An 18,552-nucleotide genomic window follows, 5' to 3' on the forward strand; every position below is an offset into this window, starting at 1 on the left:
AAGTTGCCTCACAAGGTTCCGCACTTACAGATTGCGGACATATTTGAGTGTTGCACGGGTTATAAGACGGAGGAAACGGCTTCTTTGTAGGAAGTGTTGTTCTGCGGTCAGTTTTTGCCATCAAATCGAAAACACCGGGTTAAGGGGACACACGTTTAAGAGAAGCAGAGTGTCAGGTAATGTATCCCACCTACAAGAGTTCAGTTGTGAATTCGAATTTCTAGCTGACAGCTTCGGGTAACGGGAACTTTAGCCTCTGTGGCGGTGCCGCGACTGCTTACGGTAAACGGCATCCGAAGCCACTCGTTTTTAACGTGTGTATTGTTAAATATTAGACCCACAAGACGTAATTGAGATATTTGGGGCTCAACCCACAAACGTAGGAAGAAATAAAGAAGATTTTTTTTTTTTTTTAATTCTCAGAGGAAGTAAAGAAAACAGGGCAGCACATGACGTATCATAAAAACACTCCATATCTTAGTTCCAGTTTTAACTGAAACATTTTTTCTTACCCCCACATGCCACACACCCCCACACCCCCGCTCTTCTTCTTCTGGCTGGTTTAATTATGCCGTCTTTTATAATAAAGATTTTTATTATAAGGGTGGCCGAGCTTTACTGATGAGAAACAGTTTTCACTAAACATTTAAATCTTACTAAAATATTCATTTGTACGGATAAAGCGTTCTTTATGTATCATTAATGTTAAAGACCACGAGAAATAGTTAGATCATGTTTTAAGAAACGACTTCTGGATGTTACTTAAAGTGCTATGAAAAAGTATTTGGCCCCCTCCTGGCTTCCAATGAAGTGCCTGCTCAATAACCTCGATAACACTGTGGCCTACTCTTACCAAACTTCACGGGCAGATGTCTTATGACCAGAGCAAGGTTGTGATTGTATATGGGGTCACTGGGGTCAAGGTCAAGGCCTCTGTTACTAAAAATAGAAAAAATAGAGAACCGGTGTCCGTTCCCTACACTTACCAAACTTCATGGGCAGATAGTTTATGACTAGAGCAAGTTTGGGATTGTATATGGGGTCACTAGGGTCAAGGTCTCTGTTACTAAAAATAAAAAAATGATCAAGGACATTGTTACTAAAAATAGAAGCTATTCAAACCTACCTGGCCCTGTGGGAAAAGTAATTCCCCCCTAAACCTAATAGCTGGTTGTGCCACCCTTGGCAGCAAGAACTGCAATTGAGCATTTGCAATATCTGGAAATGAGTCTTTCATATCACTGTGGAGGAATTTTGCCCCACTCTTATTGCAGAATTGTTTTGATTCAGCCCCCCTTGGAGGGTTTTCGACCAAGAGCGGCCTGTTTAAGGTCATGCCAAAGCATCTCAATTTCATTTAAGTCCAGGCTTTGACTAGGCCACTGCACAACCTTCATTTCAGCTTCAGGACACCAACTGATGTCTGGATTTTCTGGTACAGAGCAAAATTCATGGTCCCATCAACTAGGGCAAGTCATCCAGGCCTCAGCAGCTCCAGACCATCACACTATCACCACCATCTTTGATGTTCTTTTAATGAAATGCTGTGTGAAGTGATGTTACACCAGATACAGGACTCAGACCTTCCAAAAGGTTCAGTTTCTCAGCTGTTTCTTTAAATTGTGGTATGATGTGTTGCTTTTTGAGATCTTTTAGCTTACTTCTCTTTGTCAGACAGGCTGCATTTAAGTGATTTCTTGATTCAACAGGTCTGGCAGTAATCAGGCCTGGGTGTTATTTGTTCCCTAATAACACCCAGTCATTATTTTATGATCCTCAGTTTTCGTCATGGCTGGACCTGTCAGTTTGGAGTTGGATCCCCTCTTTCTAAAGGCGCTGAGTTATTTACACTCCAAGAGTAAAGACTCAGCTGAGAAACTCAAAGCTCTACTTGATGAATCCCTTGCAAGAGGAAGTGACTCATCCTACCGTTCATTACAAAAAGTAAGAAACTGGAGACATACATGTGTTTATACAGTCTTTGTTTATGCTGTATTTCATTATTGTTAAATTTTAATTTCTATTTTTATGACTAAATGTTAATATAGACTTTACTATGATTCTGTGTCCTCAGGACATGGAGGTATCAAAGGGGTCTGTGTCAAAACTGGCCTTAAGTAAACAAGACTCCAAGTCTTCAAGTTCTTCATCTTCAAGTAGCAGCAGTGGAAGCAGTAAATCGGAGAAGAGCAAGAAAGATGGAGAAAAGAGACCTTCTGAGAAGGTACTGTGTTATTTTTGAATAATCAAATAAGTGCAAGAATATTAGAAAGTGTTGTGTATGATCAGAAAATCATTTGCAAGGTGAAGGGGGAGAGACACCATTACAACTAAATGGTAAGTTAAGAATGCTCTCCAGGATTTCTTGTTGGTTATCCTGACAAATAGAAAATCTAGCTTTATAAACCTGGGGCTGTATTAAACTATAATCCCTGCATATAATTTATTCTTCCCTTATACTTCCATACTTTTCTTACTGTGTGGAACTAATTTGTTTAAATTATTTCTTTTAGACCTTAAAATAGGCCATTATTTTAAGAGGGTGATGATTTGTAATTAAACACGTGTGCTTCTTGGATTTGTCGGTAATCTCTGAACTCAAATTTCTTCATCAGGCTCTGACCTACTCAGCGCTGTTTCTTAACAGCAATGTAACAATTGCAACAATAAAGTAGATGCAATTTAAAAATGTTAGCCATTGATGCCAGCATGTACGCTCTAAACTGTCCTTTTTCTGTCTTACTGGAAAATAGGTCAGGGTTGACTTGGGTGAAGTGGACCCCCCGAAAAAACCTCGTCTGGAGAAACAGGAGAACCGCTCTTCTCCAATTACTGTTCAGACTAGCAAAGACCTCCTGCCAAACATAAATGATGATGAGACTAGTGCTGATGACTTTGCCATGGAAATGGGCCTGGCTTGCGTAGTTTGCAGGTATCTTTTGAATATTTGTAAATATAGTAAACTCAATTATGCATGACCTTGGGTACACGTTCACTTTCCTGCTTTGTTTTTATTCCTTAAGACAAATGACAGTGACTGTGGGAAACCAATTGGTTGAGTGTCAGGAGTGCCATAACCTGTACCACCAGGACTGTCACAAGCCCCAGGTGACCGACAAAGAAGTAAATGACCCACGGCTTGTGTGGTACTGCGCCCGATGCACCAGGCAAATGAAGCGTATGGTGAGGAAAATACATCTTGTTGCAGGTTCAGCTTTGTAAATTGATCCAGCACACTACAAATGACTGAACCTGGTGTGTTTCTGAGAAAACCTTTTTTTTTTTTTTTTTTTTTGTCCACAAGGCCCAGAAACCTCCACAGAAGCCGTCCCCTGCGTCTGCATCTTCAGCACCTGTTGTAAAAGAGACGCTAGTGAAAAAGACCGAGCTTAAACCCAAAATGGACACAACCAGCACCTTCCAAGCATTCAAAAGAACAGAAGTGAAGGTACGTGTTAACTCATTATGCTGTTCACAGTGCATTGATAATGTGAATGGATACACAGCCCTTGGCTGTCTTGTGGTGTTGCTCTTCTTTACAAACAAGCAAAAGCTATGATTTCACATCCTTAAATTACTTTGGACAGCAAGGGAGAGAACAGCAGCCGCGAAAAAACCGCTGTGAAAGGCAGTCTGTATAAATCCCTGCAGAGGAAAATGAGGAGTAAACTTATTTTCAAGGATCAGTGTTCCAGTACAGTGCCATTTCTCCAGAGGGAATGGGTTTAAAACTTTTCAGAGTACTGTTCACTTAATGGAGTTCACCAAAAAGTTATTTTGATAGCAAACATGATACCCTGTAGTCACAGATCTGATTATGTTAATACTACTACCGTGAGGTGTAAGAGTTTTGCAAAGTATTGCTCAGACAAGCAGGACAAGGCATGACCATTTTACATATGTAAGCTGAATGAACTTGCATTTTTACTGTTTGTTTCCTGCTTATATGGTGAAATCTCCCCTTTTGTTGACGTGTAATCAGAAGCTGTAGCAAAGCAGAGGCTCATACTTTGATGCTGCAGCTTTGCAGTGCACTAATTGATGAGAATAACTATTTCTTGCATTTATAGGTCATTTTAATTGTTTTCACATATTCACCTACTGTATTCAGGAAACTTCATTAATACAGTTATAAATGGGGACAAGAAGGTTTAAGCCCTTTTACAGGGCTTACAGTGATTATTGGTAATGTAGGAGGAGTTGAGGGCAATGCAAGAATAGGGTGACCCAAGCATAACAGGTAATCAACTGAAATCTCAAAGTCTTATACAAGTCATATGAAAGCATACATTAGTAACAATGCATATTTATTGTTCATCTTATTTTTAAAATGGCCTCAATCTTAAAAGTACAGTGTGGAAAATCTCGCCGCTAAATTGCAGATTGCACTCAGCCGAATTCTGTTTTCTTAACCCTCCCGATTCAAGTGTATAATCCCAGCTACGGTGGCTGCTGGAGGACAAACACATCTGGAGAAAAAAAAAAACACTTTTTCTTTTTTTTCCCAAACTCCATGTGTTAAGATTTTTTAAATCTGCAACTCCTTTCAGCCACTGTAGTCAGGATGGCGGGGCAACATGGTGGCTTCCACAAACTGGCGCTCGCTCTTATGCATTATTAATGGATTAATTCTAAATTCACGTGAATGCTTTAGTTTGCTATAAAATGTAATTATAATAATATTTATGGGTACAATATTTTTTTTTCTATTGAATAACCTCAAAAACCAACTGATTATATCTTAAACACTATTTGCACTGCTGTCCTGGACTCTGTTGCTCCATTGAGAGTATGGTACTGTTTTATGGTACTTCTTTATTATAGTATAATAAGAACATTTCAGCATCTGTTAGTAGTTAGTCAGCATTGCACTCTAATAAAGATGGTAACCTTTTCCCATGCAGCCACCAGCCACATCAGCCAATCCCACCAGCAGCAGCTCCTCCTCCTCGGGCAGCGGTCTCACCGGCTGGGCTGCATTCGGCGCCAAAACGAGCCCATCTATTCCTCCTAGCTCCAAACTAGGTTCCTCCGGCCCAAGTGGGAGCAACAAGACCTTGACAGCTCCTTCCGGACAGAAGCCTGTTGGGTTATCTGGGCTAGCTGGAGCTAAGTCAGGACTTGGGAGTACAAAGATATCTGGGAGCGGCAACGGAAATGGCTCCAGTCAAGTAAATCTGAAACCGCCTCCACCTCTGACTCTGGGTAAGCAGCCTTTGAATAGGTCATCAAGTGGCGAAGGCCAGGGGAAAGGCGGTGCTTCATCAGGGGCTGGCTCCCCCAGCAGCTCCCAGACTGGAGGCAATGGAGGGAATAACGGAGGAGGAAACGGAAACAATGGGAATGGGTCAAAGGCTGCACCTGGGGACAAACTACCCACAACTCAGGAGTCCCAGCTTAACGCCATGAAGCGGTTACAATTGGTGAAGAAGAAAGCAGCACAGAAGAAAGCAGCACAGAAGAAATCAGTAGGGTGAACGAGTGTAAGAAATCTGAGCAGGAGGTGTGAGGAAAGACAAAATAAATGTGCTGACTCAGTGCTAGAGCATTGTGTTTCTATTTCAAGAGCATTTGTACATGGAGTAACACCATTCAGTTAAATACTTGAATTTTACTTTGTGTAAATGCTGCTAGACTCGTGTGCCTCGTCCTGTCCTAACGAATCTAACCAGTGAAAAAAGTGTCATGTCACTTTTTATCAACTAGTGTCATTAAATATCCTGTTCTTATAAACTCGCTGTAGCTTTGACTTTATTGTGAGTGGGTTTGTTTGAATGCAGTCATGGAAATGGATAATACACCACAGCAGTAATAATCATAGAGGTTGTTTTTATTCATAATATTGATGAATTATCAAATTGAATATACTTCTCAATATCAGGGAAAACAGTGAATAAAACTTTTTATATAAATTATTTCACATAAAACATACTCTATAAATCACTTCATATGTATATATAAAATTTACTTCATTATTAGTATAAACTCAACAACACTGAAGTACAAAAAGTGCTCAGCACAGTGCCCTGTGCTTTTTTGTTTTTTTCTTTAAACGAATCACATTCATCACAGATTACTGGTCGAGCCCCATTAGTGAGCTTTCTTGGTATCTTCTGATAGCCAAGCAGATTCAGGATCAACACTTTGGTATGAGACAATTGATAATGACATCTGTTGGGATGCTCACAAAGCAGAAATGTAACTTGGTCCAATTACATTTTGAAGTGTAGGTGGTCTTTGTTAAAATGGTAAACTGATGCTAAAAACCGGGTTTGTTTTTGTATTTTCACGCATAGGACATCCTGCCGAGGTAGTTGGCAGGGACGTATCCTTTTTGTCCGTTAGCCTCAGCGAGCCACCACTCTTTGTTACCTCCCAGGTCACAGAACTGAAGGATGCGAACGTGCTGGTACTCTTGCAGGGTCAGCTCCTGTTCGCAGCGGGCTTGAAATGCATACACGGCATAATACTGTAGGAACAGATGCAGTTTACGTGTCACTAAAGGCAGGTGCAGAAATTAGTTTTAAAATGTGTTAACAAATGGTTCACTTTCACTTTTCATCCAGAAGGTGGCACTGTTAAGCTTTCTACCCAAACAAAGCAGGAACACCAACACTGATTGTAATTGGCTACAATCCATTAACCTTTGTCAGTATTTTTATATTTACTACTTCAAGGCCTATAGCTCATTGATGATCAGAGACGTATTACAGTCATAGGGAGTAAAGCCATCACCCCAAGTACAAGCCTAGGGATGCTCCTTAGTGACAGCAATCTTACCATGTAATGCTATTAAAACCAATTAAATTTAATGTCAGATACAGACAGGATGAAGCTATTAAACATCCTTTTAAAGTGACTCATCATCTGCTGATCGAGTCTCTATACCTGTGCTCCTCATTTACCTCCAATAAACCATATTTCATAGTTACAGTCTGGCTCTGAAAACCCTTAACATTATTATCTGCTGAGCCTTTTTTTTTTCATAATTTGTTGGTCATATGTGTTGTGTGGTTTTGCAATGTTTCAGTTTTGACCCTGAATTTTCAGCAAGTATAAGTTTATTCTGACCTTAACTGTTGTGTTACCCACTGAAATGCTAAGCAATGCACTATGTTAATATGACAGCCATACAAGAACCATTGTGACAAGCTGGCAGAGCACCACACACACCTGCTGAGCCTCTGAGTCCACTGTGTCCTCCATGTCTTCAGCATTCTCCAGCTCCCCCTGTAGGCCAGAGAGGGTTGAGCTACTGTCAGTGGCGCTGAGCTTGAAGCTGTGCAGGCTGCTGCTGCCGCTTCCTGACACAAACAGACTTAAGTTATCAAAGTCCTCATCCACCATGGCAGGTGGCTGCTGCTGTGGCTGCTCGTTGGCCATCTGGCCTGCCCGCTGCGAGTCCCTCAGAGGGTTGTACTGCTTCAGGAACGTGGAGTAGACATAGCCTTGTGCACCTGACAAGACACACAGAGATAGTTTGTCAAGTGTCCTGACCTCTGAGTCCATTTTAAAAGGCTGAGTCACCCAAATTAATCTTAAAAAAGTTTATTTTCCTTTGCTATCCAGCCATGTAGAGTATTATGGATCCCAGAAAGACAACAACACAGCATCTTCTATCAGAAACCATTTTAATCTTGTAAATTTTATCCAAGATTTTAATTTTTTTTTTTAAAGAAAAAAATCCATTCAAATCGTATTGGGGTGAAAGCAGCGGTCTTAGAGATGGACAAGAAAACATGAGCAAAAATTTGAAGAAATTTAAGCTATTATTAGATCTCTGGAGTTTGCCAGTCTGAACAAAGCCCATTAAAAAAAAAAAAAAACGGTTTAAAATGATATGGCCATAATTTGTGGAGGATAAATGTGTGCTTGTGAGGCTGCCTGCCTAATGTTAAGCCTGTAAACACTTCAGCCAGAGGCTGTAGAGCACTTGTTTACACAGTCTCAAATCCAGTTCCAGTGAGTTACTCAAGAGTGTGTAAATATGAGGCCCGCATATTCATACTGTTGATATCAACAGAAGGAAGAACAACAACTTCCTGGGAATGCTTGTTATCCCAGAGGAAAAGACAAGTCTGTGAAGAATGTACTTTGCGCCAAGAAACATCCACACATTTTTTTTTTTTTTTTTTTAGTGTTCATAAAAAAAGAACTTGTTATTTCAGAGTACAAAGATGAGCACCAGTGATATCTCTTCATCCTTGTTTCTGAATACCCAAGGGATAAGGCTTTGTACTCTAAGTAACACCGCATACAACGTACAGCAGTTTGTTCCAAACAAGACGCTGGAATCTCAGGTGCCTCTATGAGACGCAAAGCAGAGATAGACACAAGCTATGGAGCTGGCCTTGTTGTGAGGCAACAATCTCTAGAGGCACCAGCAACCATGACATCACAGGAGCTCCTAGGACAAATTCTTGTCTGCTGCCTTATCAAGGCCAGAAAGTAAAGTTTGGTGTGGCTGTTTTCACAGAGAAATATGCATTAGCAAAAACCTATTGCAACCATACTTGCAGTGTGATAACTTAATTCACTGTGTGTGTCTTACTGACAGTACTGCACGCACACGCATACACACACACTTGCCTCCAGTGTGAACCAACCAGCGGCTGCTGCTGCCCATTGGATCTGTGTCCTCTATCAGGGCTACCAGCTCTCCCTCCAGCAGGCTGAGGTCCTGCTCCTGGCAGCCATTACACTTCCTCTTCAGCTGGTACAGTTGGCTCACTGGGTATTCTGCCAGCAGCCAGGCACGCTGCTCCTCAGTCTGATGCTGCACTTCCGGCATCTGAAGGGCAGCACACACAAAGGAGTGTTGCCGTAAATATTTAAAGTGAGTATGCAGGTGTACGTAAGAGTGTTAGGTAACAGTAGGCAAGGGTAATCTGAGGCGAGTTAAAGGTAATACAATCCTGGGGATAGGAGCTTCAAACAGATCTACTCACGTGCCCAGAAAAAGCACCTTCTGGTATATGTACACATGTGTTTGTGTGTATGTATATGCAGCCTTATGAACATGCAGATATACAGTACTGTACAAAAGTCTTGAGCTACCCTCTCATGAACAAATGAGAGGGAAACTGAAAAATAGATGTAGTAATTTAGTGAAATGTGCAAATATAAAAGAAATTACAGCATATAATGCAAAAACACAGGTTGTGCAATTCTAATGAGACTGAAAGCCAATATTATTTATTCTTCAACACAGCCTGAACTCTCTGAGGCAGCTTTCTTGTCATTTCTTTAAGTAGTCTTTAGGAATAGTTCTCCAGGCTTCTTGGAGGACATTCAAAGCTGTTCTGTTCTCAGTCAAGATGATGCCACACTGCTTCATTGTTGAGGTCTGAGCTCTGGGGAGGCCAATCCATGACTGAGAGAGCTCCACTGTGTATTTTTCTGTCCAGGTGTGTTTTTACTGCATTGGCAGTGTGTAAAAGTGATGAAAAATGAAACTGCTGCCAATCATATGCTTTCCCGATGGTATTGCATGGTGGATCGAAATCTGTGCTTTTTCTGTGTTCATAATTCCATCAGTTTTGACCAGATCCCCTCCACCGTGCTTTACAGATGGCTGTAGATATTCACTGTTGTCTCTCTCCTGATCCCCTCTGTACATAGTGACAATTCTGAACCAAAAATGTCAAATCTTAAATTGGATTCATCACTCGATAAGACCTGTTTCCACCGATTTTCAGTCCAGTGCTTGTGTAATCTGGCGTACCTCAGCCTTTTCTCACTGTTTCCCTTCCTTAAGAATGACCTCTTAGCAGAGGTACATCTCTCAGGTCCTGTTTCAGGTCTTCGCTCTAGTTTTTCTATTTTTTTCTAGAGCATGACTTTCAGATACTGTTCATCTGCTGTAGATAGTTTTTTTTTTTTTTTTAGGCCTGACATTTCTTCTTTTGTCCTCCACTTGTCCAGTTTCCTCAATTTATTTAAGGACACACTGCACACCATCCCTGAGATATAATGAGTTTGGGCTAATAGCTCTTTGGGAGTCACCTTCTTGGTGCAAAAATACTATTTTTATAGTACAGGTAAAACTGCGTTAACTTTGACAGTTTCATAGATTCAGCTAAAGAAATGGGAACAAATGATGTGTTTTGGGGACAGACTGCTAGTAATAAAGTGCCTAAAGATACAATTTAAAATAGTTTTTATGCTAAGATGTCACCTATGAGTAGACACAACTCTGGTTCATCCCATGAGTTACTCACCTTTATATGCTTGAATGACTCATAGGTTAGTGGCTAAAGAAAAAAAACAAAATATTCCTCTGGAAAGAGAAAGTCTGGCTCCTTGGGAGCAAAACATGAAGAAATGAGCAGTGGCTCAAGACTTTTTCACAGTACTGTATATGAGACTGGTGCCTGTCTCCTGAGTCAACTACTTTACTTGATCATGGCCTGGAGCCCGTCTCTGCCATTGATAGGTTTAACTGTTCATTTATGCCTTGCGACTGATTATCTCAAAGAGTTTGGAGAAACAAAGACCTTTTTGTAATTTTCTCAAAACTGAAGAATATGTGGGACTTTTGTGTTAACCTGTGGTCAGTGATAAGTGTACAGATGCTCAGACGACTGACCAGAATAATCTGAGAATATTCCGTTTTCTTTCTTACCGCTATTTTCTTGTCTCGTTTTTCGAAGCTGACTTTTCGCTCCATTAGCTTCTGCGCATTCTCCTTGACAAACGTCAGATTGTTCAGCTCATCCATGATGCTGTTCTGGACCTCAGCGATGTTTGACAGTGGAGGCTGAAAAGGCAAACACGACACATTTTAGGTTTAATGTTAAAAAGGCTCAAAGTCTTTTTAGTGGGATATATGTGTATATATGAATATCCTCACTGGTAGCTGCTGTACTGATGGAGCACCAATCAGTGCATTATTCATCAGCTCTCTAAGTAGGGCCACTAGAAACACCACACTGTTAGTCAGGATAGTATAGGCAGCCCTGTTGAACCTCTGCAATTCTTCCACTAGCAAAGCATTGAGAGCTTCATAGTCCCTCTTGGCTGGACCAGGTGGGTCTTCTGATACCAGTGAAGAAGAGGGAGAAGTGGTGGAAGAAGAGGATGAAATAGAAGAAGAGCGCTCCAGCCGGCTGCAGTAATCTAGCAATTTGTCATAGCGTTTTTGGATGAGCTTCTGAGGGGCTGTGAACATGCCGTGCAGAGAGGAGAGGGGGGTGAGCACCAAGTGCTCCAAATCGTCTCTCTGGAGGGGAAAAAAGTAGCAAAAGGAAAAAACTGGAGATTAGTTTGTCTGTTTCATTACATACCTGCTCCATCTGTACATATAAACAGTCACTTTTTGTGAATATCTCCATATTTTAAAAAGATTTTTGTACATTTTGTAACCATTAAATATATTTTTTTTGTATGTTGCATCTCTAAGGCCCAGCAATTCTCTCCAAGTGGAGATGGTAAAGTGTACTTTAACATTAGCACAGGAGATCATGCAGGACCAGGATGAAAACGCAGCGATACAAATATAGAGGTTTTGTTGTATCAAAGGAAGAGCAGGGGAGCTACACACTGAAGCAAATTATGACCCAAATACAACTGGAAACATTTTTGTATTGAAGAACAACAAAAACCACATTTACAAAGTGCTTATAGGGATCGTTGCCATTGTCGTGCACTAAACCGTTGGCATCGTTTTTGTTTGAATCCTTCACTATGCTCTTCACATCCTGCACACTGTGAAAAGCTACAGACACCATTTCCTGCAGGAAACACATGGAGGAAAGAATAGGTCAAATTATAGAAAACACACATTATGCGGTAGGAAAAAGCTAAACTATGTACTTACCTGAGTGTACTGCAGGTAGCATTGAACATTCTTCACCAACTGCCTCACAGCTTTCTCCAAACTCCTGAAAAACTTCTCCTCTTTATCGAACACTTCATCTCTCACCTGTAGAAATAACAGATCGATTGCACAACAACATACTAACTGCCAATTATTTCTCTAAATTACCACTTTAAACCTATTTTAGCCATAAAGAGAGTGGAGTGAACTGTAGGAAAAAGTTTGTTGTCACTTTGTTTTACCTGTGTGTCAGCACCTGTGAGGATCTTGAGATAACCCGCAAACCTGTCTCCCTTCTTCCTGATGGAGTGGATGTTTAACTTGTGTAGTTTTCCCCTCAGTGTGCCGTCATCCTCCAACCTCTTGTACTTCATAACTGAGAATAAACATAATTGAAAGAGCGTGTATAAAACACACATATATATATATATATATACATAATAAATTTGCAATTTTGCTACTGCTCAGCATGCTAAATTTGGATGTTTACAGATACATTACTGATAAACTAGCCACACCTATGTTAATGCAGACGAAATCTTACCTATGTCCTTGCGTCTTTTAAACTCATTGATGTTAACATTTATGATCTTGGCAGCTGTGAACGCCTCCTGCAGCGGCTGATAGTCGGGGTGGTCTTCAGGCGTGGCATGCCACAGCTCCCCAAGAAGCAATGGGTACTTCATGATCCTCTGAACGGGTTTGATGAGCAGTGAACCCATATCCAACAAATTAGGTTTCCCTCTGTGCAAATGAACATATTATGTAATAATTATCAATTATCAAAGTTACAAGAAATAAATACATACATAAAAAAAAAACATGGTAGAATAAATGTTGCCAGTGACTATACTTACTCCTTGTCATAGATTTTTCTGTAAGAAAAAAAATGGAAGATTATAGATATAAAGATTCTTTTGAATAAATAATAATGAAAATTGAAAAAAATTATTTAAATGAAAATTATTTGGCGGAAGTGACTTAACTTACTTCAGCGCTAATATACATGTGGTAAAATGTTGCTTGATTTCTTCCTCTTTCTCATAGGACTTGAGGGACATGTGAGCATCATCATGATGGTAACAGTAAATCTTATATACGTCTTCTAAAGCTGCCTTTGCCTGGATAAATACGTCCCCTTTAAATTAAAAAAGGACACAAGATCTTTCATTTACTACTGACGGGAACAGCAGCAGTCACCAAATATAAAATGTATCCCTCTGATTGAGCCACTCAGCATTTAGAATAGCATTACCTATGAGAACAGCTTCTGGATCGGGGTCAGCCATGGCCCCGTGCAGTCTGTGAAGGAGGGCTGCAGAGACCTCACACACTGTCTCCATGTTGGTGAAAAGCCGATCCACATCCACAACCTGAAACCCAGAAGACTCAAAATGTACAAGTGCATTTTCTGCCCAAATGTCAGTTTAACAGATTATTGTTAAACCAGAGGTTTAACAATAATCAATGCTCAGTTGGTACTAAGGAGCCCAAAGTGTGCCAAAAAATATCCCCCACACCCTTACATCACCACCACCATTGTGAACTACTGAAACAAGGCAGGATGGATCCATGCTTTGATGTGGTTTATGCCTACAAGTCTGTGGCAGCAGAAATCTAGAGTCATCAGACCAGTCAATGTTTTTCCTTCTTTTATTGCCCAATTTTGGTGCATCCATTCAAATTGTAGCCTCAGTTTCTTGTTCTTAGCTGACACCCAGTGTAGTCTCCTACTGCTGAAATATTCATATCAACCCATCTGGCACCAACAGCCACAGCACATTCAAAGTAACTTAAATCCCCTCTCCTCCCTGTTCTGATCTCCATTTGAATCTCAGCAGATCATCTTGACTACATGCCTAATACATAGTGTTGCTGCCATGTGATTGGCTGATTAGATTTTGTGTTAACATGCAGTTGAACCGGTGTACCTACTAAAGTGGCCAGTAAGAATATATATATATATATATATATATATATATATGGACAGCTGTAAGTTGTAGGGTTACAAGCGATTTCACTGAGGATCCTGAAAAGCATCTACTGTACCATCAAATTTCGCAGAGGCTGGACCACTTCTCGGATGCACAGCTCCAGGTCAGTGAGGTAGTCCTTTTCAGTCTGAATGAGCTCCTGAATGACCTTTGCCCTGCGCTTCATCTTTCTTAAACGGAACTCCTCTGGGTCAAGGGCTGGAGATGGAATTGGGGACAGGCCATGCGGTATCATTTTCTCTAAAAGATAAAGGTAGCCTAACATTAAAATGTAAGCAAGTTTTTATCTGACATAAAAATGATCAGCATCTGTCCTAACGGGTCATACAGGTTATATAAGCTTAATTAAATAATTTGATGTTTTTTGACAGCATTTTAAGCTATCTCTGGCACATTTTCTTAAAATCCTGGTAAATATCCTACCACTGTGCATGCTTTGAAAAACTGTAACACATCCTCTTGATGCCTAAGCAGCATTCGTTATTTCACAGTGATCTAATTATTTTGACTTGAATGCCAAGAGGCTTCACTTAACATGCCAGTCAGGCTCGTGTCTCCTTTTTTTTTTTTTCTTTACTGCTCAGCTGCCTAATCAGTCTGTGGTTGCTCTGTGCTTTGCATGGCAGGCAGGAGTGTCTGTTCAGAGAAGAGGGATGCTTCCTCACTGCCTAATCGACACCACACACTGCTTCCTCCTCTGCTGAGAGAGCGTGATGGAGAAAGAGAGAGGGAGAGAGAGAGGGGTGAAGGGAGGGAGACAGAAGGCTGCGAGACCTGTGTCAGGTTACGAAACTAATTGTGCCACTGATGTAATCCTACGGGGTGCTCTGGCATTCCATCTGCTCAGACTGTGTGTGTGTGTGTGTGTGTGTGTGTGTGTGTGTGTGTGTGTGTGTGTGTGTGTGTGTGTGTGTGTGTGTGCGTGCGTGCGCGTGTGCGTGTGCATGTGCGTGGAGGGCAATTATGAGCACACACCTACAACAACACAAACACACAACAGCACTGATTCACATGTTTTCAGAAACAAACACACACACACACACACACACACACACACACACACACACACACACACACACACACACACACACACACAGTCAAGCATGCACATTCAAACAAATTTATTCTATCTGCCTCAGGTTATGCATTATACACACAAGGGTAAACATGGCAGATTCAAGTTCAAGCTAGACTTAGTTACCTAGAGCTTCTGGTACATTTATTTTTTTGCATCCAAAGAACTGCAAAAGAGTACATCTATGTATCAGCAACGTAACATGCTCATTGGTGGTATTTACATATTTACTGTCATTAATTCTGAGTTTTGCACTGTATTGATTAAAAACAGACTAATAAATAAGGGAGTTGCATTGTAAATGAAAACTAGTAGCCTTCAGATGCTATACCTGTTTTTTTATTTTTATTTTACTGAATTTTTAGAATGTTTTCATACAGAAAAACTAATGGAACAAAGTGCAAACTAAAGATGAGGATGAAGATGCCTGTGTTTCTTGCCAGTACTTATGCCAGTGCTCTCTTATGAATGGGAGCACTGTTCAGCATATCTTCATCTGTGAGTACAGATCACCTTGCTTTCCAGCGTTGCGATGCAGTAAAATTAATCTGCAGTGGTGAGTCATGATTCATTTTATTTATTTTTTTCAGCAATCCAATAAGAACTTGACAGTGATAAGAGTCACTGAAGGAATACTGAGTTGGAATGCAACATTCATGCCTCCTGTCGACCTCTTGTATTTTACTGTGATGTGGTTGTCTTGTATGGTCAGCCACTACTCTCAGTTTCTGTTGACACGTGCAGTCTCTGTGGTGAAGCCACCTTACCTGGTTATTACACAGTGATAAAAAAAACAAAAAACTGTTTTGTTTTTTTTTCTCTTTATTTTTCCTATGTAGTCTTCAATCATAGGCTCCCTAAATTGGCACTAATATCTTGAGACTTCTCAGCAGATATTTACCTGCCTCTATAAAAAGTTTTAATGAGATAAATGAGCCCCAGTTTCTATTAAGTACAGTGCCACCTGTCCCATTCAAACTTGACCTTGAAAAATTCCCTCCACAGAGTTTTCCAAAAAACACACATCGATTTGCTGCAGCGCATTTCAAACTGCGCTGACTTAGCCTTTTGCCAGCATTATGTTCAGTGCGAGGTATGTTACTGGCACTGAAGTTCCCATGAAAGCAAAAAGAGGGCTTTTCACTGCTCAGCCCAGTGAAAGGAACCCAGCAGAGTGACCTGGAAAGAATACAGGCCATCGTGTATCACATATCACCATCAAGAAAAATGACATGACAGACTTAACCGCACAGCACAGAGCCCAGTGGGAATCACTGAGATAGAGATATACTTTGAACACAATAAACGGAATATTTTTCCCAAAATGCCCAAAGTTATCTGAAAGGAAAATAACAAAAATATAATCAAATAGGTAGTTATATCTGTTCCATTACTGTCTTGTGGTGTTTGTGCTGGTAAATCATTGCTGGAAGTATTTCATATAGTTACTGTAAATAATTAGACATATTGATGTCACGTTGCCATGGCTCTGTGGCTTGACCAACCTGTCTGGCAAGCATATGAGAAGAGACTTTCTAGCAGCAACTCACATGTTTCCTCTTTCAGTGAAGTCATCGTTCTGTCAATATTTGCATTGGTGTAAATATGTAATACTGCTGGTTTCCCTGAGGGTAAAGTCAAAGAGGGTGGGTAAATAGTTTACTGAAAACACCACGGTGTTTTTGTACAACTCAGCCTGCCGTGATGCAGGCTGCTCATGAAAATAGAAAGTGCAAAAAGGGTGGAGAGTAGTTGTGGTAAACGTAGCATCTTCTGAAAATTGAGTGTGTCAAACTTTTTTTGTCATCTGTACAACACCAAGTGAAAACTAGGTTTGAGTTAGCTATTATATACTACACTATTACACTTAGTTATTTTAACCATTGTGTGACCATTTTGTCATGTGATGTCTATTGTTCATAGAAAAAGAAGACAAAGAACAAGTGGTACAGGAAAGCCTACATACTTAACTAATCTTTCATAGAACCCCCCCCCCTGCTGATGACTGAGGTCATTTTGCCTGAAGTGCAGCATTCCCAGTTACTGACTGTGCTTTAAGGACAGGGGAAGCCAGTTCTACTGAAACATGAATGTGTGTTAGAATGAAAAGACTGTGTCAGCAGTAGTGATGAGGCAACACACAGCTGAATTGACAACTGTTTTTCACAACTCATTTCCTTTCTCAGCCGGTTTATGCCTTCCATGGTCTTTGGTTGGGCGCTATGAACAATAAAATAAGATCAAATATTTTAAAACTCCTGGTAATGAAAAGTCCCCAGTCACACAACACTGGCCTTGTTTACAAGCTGGCCTGGAACAATTTGAAGCCACTCCTCTGCGCCTGAGTTTGGAACACAGTTTGCATATGTGGCTTCATCCCCGTGGGAGTATCTCCTGCTCAACACATATTAACACAACAGGTTCAGGGTACAGAGCGGCCCACACTTTTGTGCATGTGCGATCAGTGTTTGCCCTCAAGCCATCGATGCTGCTCCTACATTAGATCTATTTGCACAAAGTTCTCCTATGCAGTGACTTATCAACATGTTTGAAATACAGAGACTTGCAGAAGAGCTGCCTGTATAGATTGTTGCCATAGTTTTGACCCCTCGAGACATCATTAGTTGCTGTACCTTTAAGTTTAGCGCTGTACTCCGTCTTGTCAGACTGACTCCTCCTCACCAGCGTCCCCAGGTTGATGTCACCTTTGTCCATGTCATCAGCTACGATCGTGTCCGTCCTTCTCCTCTCCAAGTAACGCAGAAACACAGGCCGGTTCCTCCTTTTTATCACTTTCTCCTTTTCTTTTTCCTTTTCTTTCTCGCTTCCACTGGCCTCCTTGGGATCCATAGTGAGGCTATGCTGGTAGACTGTTAAAAAAAAAAAAAAAAAAAAAGGGGGTGAGAGAAAAAGGAAAGAAAAAAAAGACAAGAAAAGAGAGAGAAAAAACATACAAACAAAAAAGAAAGACAGAGTCTGGGAAGTACAACAGGTGTACTGTTCCCTGTGCACTGACCGCCAGTACTGCACAGGTAATGTAACTCCTCCCTGTGTATACCTGTCATTGGAGCTGTGTGGCCACACCTCTCTACTGCCAGTCTGTGTTTCTGCCCTTTAGGCATTCAAATCATCCTGGAAGAGAAAGTGATGAACTAGACTCTGTCTCTCCTCAAGGGTAAAGACAGAGACATAACAACTAGCTGAGGCCTTTTTAATGAATTATCCTCATCTGAGAGCCTTAGGGTTAGGATCCAAATGTTCACAAGGAAGAATTCATTTATGTGACCATGCTATAAATTACACTTGGCAACATAGTTACACATTTTCACAACAATGTAGCATGTTTCCTAATACAAAATATTCAAATATTTTGCATCTATGTGTCCTTTAACCACAGCAAATATGAAAGCTCAAGTCAAGTTATATGTGACATGGATACATATGGGTAGATAAACATACATTTTGAATGTGTTTTTGATAAAACATAGATCATCAACACACACGCTGACATGATCATTTCTTTTTGGCATGGCAACCAGATAAAGTGCTCTTTGTGAAAACAGTGAGTGAGTGTGTTTCCTTCCCATTGAAGGGTAGACGATAAAGGCTCCCATTGTATTTTTAGATTAGTTTAAAACACCTGTTTAACATCTTCTACAGCACGC

General features: G+C 40.7%; 2 protein-coding genes across 5 annotated transcripts; one reads left to right on the plus strand and one right to left on the minus strand.

Annotated features, from left to right (window-relative positions):
• Positions 1–19: 19 nt before the first annotated feature.
• Positions 20–5,733, plus strand: ints12 (integrator complex subunit 12). Of its 4 annotated transcripts, none has more exons than XM_030739076.1 (8): positions 37–176; positions 1,442–1,593; positions 1,781–1,944; positions 2,075–2,224; positions 2,754–2,932; positions 3,024–3,183; positions 3,305–3,448; positions 4,905–5,733. In XM_030739076.1, the coding sequence occupies exons 2-8, from the start codon at positions 1,542–1,544 to the stop codon at positions 5,475–5,477; spliced, it is 1,422 nt and encodes a 473-aa protein (XP_030594936.1). In that variant the 5' UTR covers positions 37–176; positions 1,442–1,541; the 3' UTR covers positions 5,478–5,733. The 4 variants fall into 4 exon arrangements, with proteins under 4 accessions (XP_030594944.1, XP_030594936.1, XP_030594928.1 ...); XM_030739068.1 differs by having other exon boundaries at positions 41–176; positions 1,403–1,593; XM_030739084.1 differs by lacking the exon at positions 1,442–1,593 and having other exon boundaries at positions 20–176.
• Positions 5,734–5,939: 206 nt separating this feature from the next.
• Positions 5,940–17,780, minus strand: arhgef38 (Rho guanine nucleotide exchange factor (GEF) 38). The gene is made up of 14 exons (XM_030739645.1): positions 17,521–17,780; positions 13,868–14,052; positions 13,074–13,191; positions 12,809–12,956; positions 12,676–12,693; positions 12,363–12,562; positions 12,061–12,194; positions 11,819–11,923; positions 11,613–11,732; positions 10,853–11,221; positions 10,625–10,759; positions 8,590–8,791; positions 7,174–7,457; positions 5,940–6,469 (listed from the first exon to the last, which is right to left on the minus strand). Exons 1-14 carry the CDS (start codon positions 17,735–17,737, stop codon positions 6,287–6,289), a joined length of 2,418 nt encoding a protein of 805 aa, XP_030595505.1. The 5' UTR covers positions 17,738–17,780; the 3' UTR covers positions 5,940–6,286.
• Positions 17,781–18,552: the final 772 nt, after the last annotated feature.

The sequence above is a fragment of the Archocentrus centrarchus genome, chromosome 1 (assembly GCF_007364275.1).
Source record: "Archocentrus centrarchus isolate MPI-CPG fArcCen1 chromosome 1, fArcCen1, whole genome shotgun sequence".
Taxonomy (NCBI): Eukaryota; Metazoa; Chordata; class Actinopteri; order Cichliformes; family Cichlidae; genus Archocentrus; species Archocentrus centrarchus.

What these genes read in the sequence shown, in the direction of transcription:
- arhgef38 (XM_030739645.1), bottom strand. Translation starts at nt 17,737, where the DNA reads ATGGATCCCAAGGAGGCCAGTGGAAGCGAGAAAGAAAAGGAAAAAGAA. An exon ending in GTACAGCGCTAAACTTAAAG is followed by an intron (nt 14,053 to 17,520) that starts GTACAGCAACTA and finishes TTTATCTTTTAG; the next exon opens with AGAAAATGATACCGCATGGC. An exon ending in ACGATCCCTATAAGCACTTT is followed by an intron (nt 11,222 to 11,612) that starts GTAAATGTGGTT and finishes TTTCCCCTCCAG; the next exon opens with AGAGACGATTTGGAGCACTT.
- ints12 (XM_030739076.1), top strand. Translation starts at nt 1,542, where the DNA reads ATGCTGTGTGAAGTGATGTTACACCAGATACAGGACTCAGACCTTCCA. An exon ending in CCAGGCAAATGAAGCGTATG is followed by an intron (nt 3,184 to 3,304) that starts GTGAGGAAAATA and finishes TTTGTCCACAAG; the next exon opens with GCCCAGAAACCTCCACAGAA. An exon ending in TCAAAAGAACAGAAGTGAAG is followed by an intron (nt 3,449 to 4,904) that starts GTACGTGTTAAC and finishes TTTCCCATGCAG; the next exon opens with CCACCAGCCACATCAGCCAA.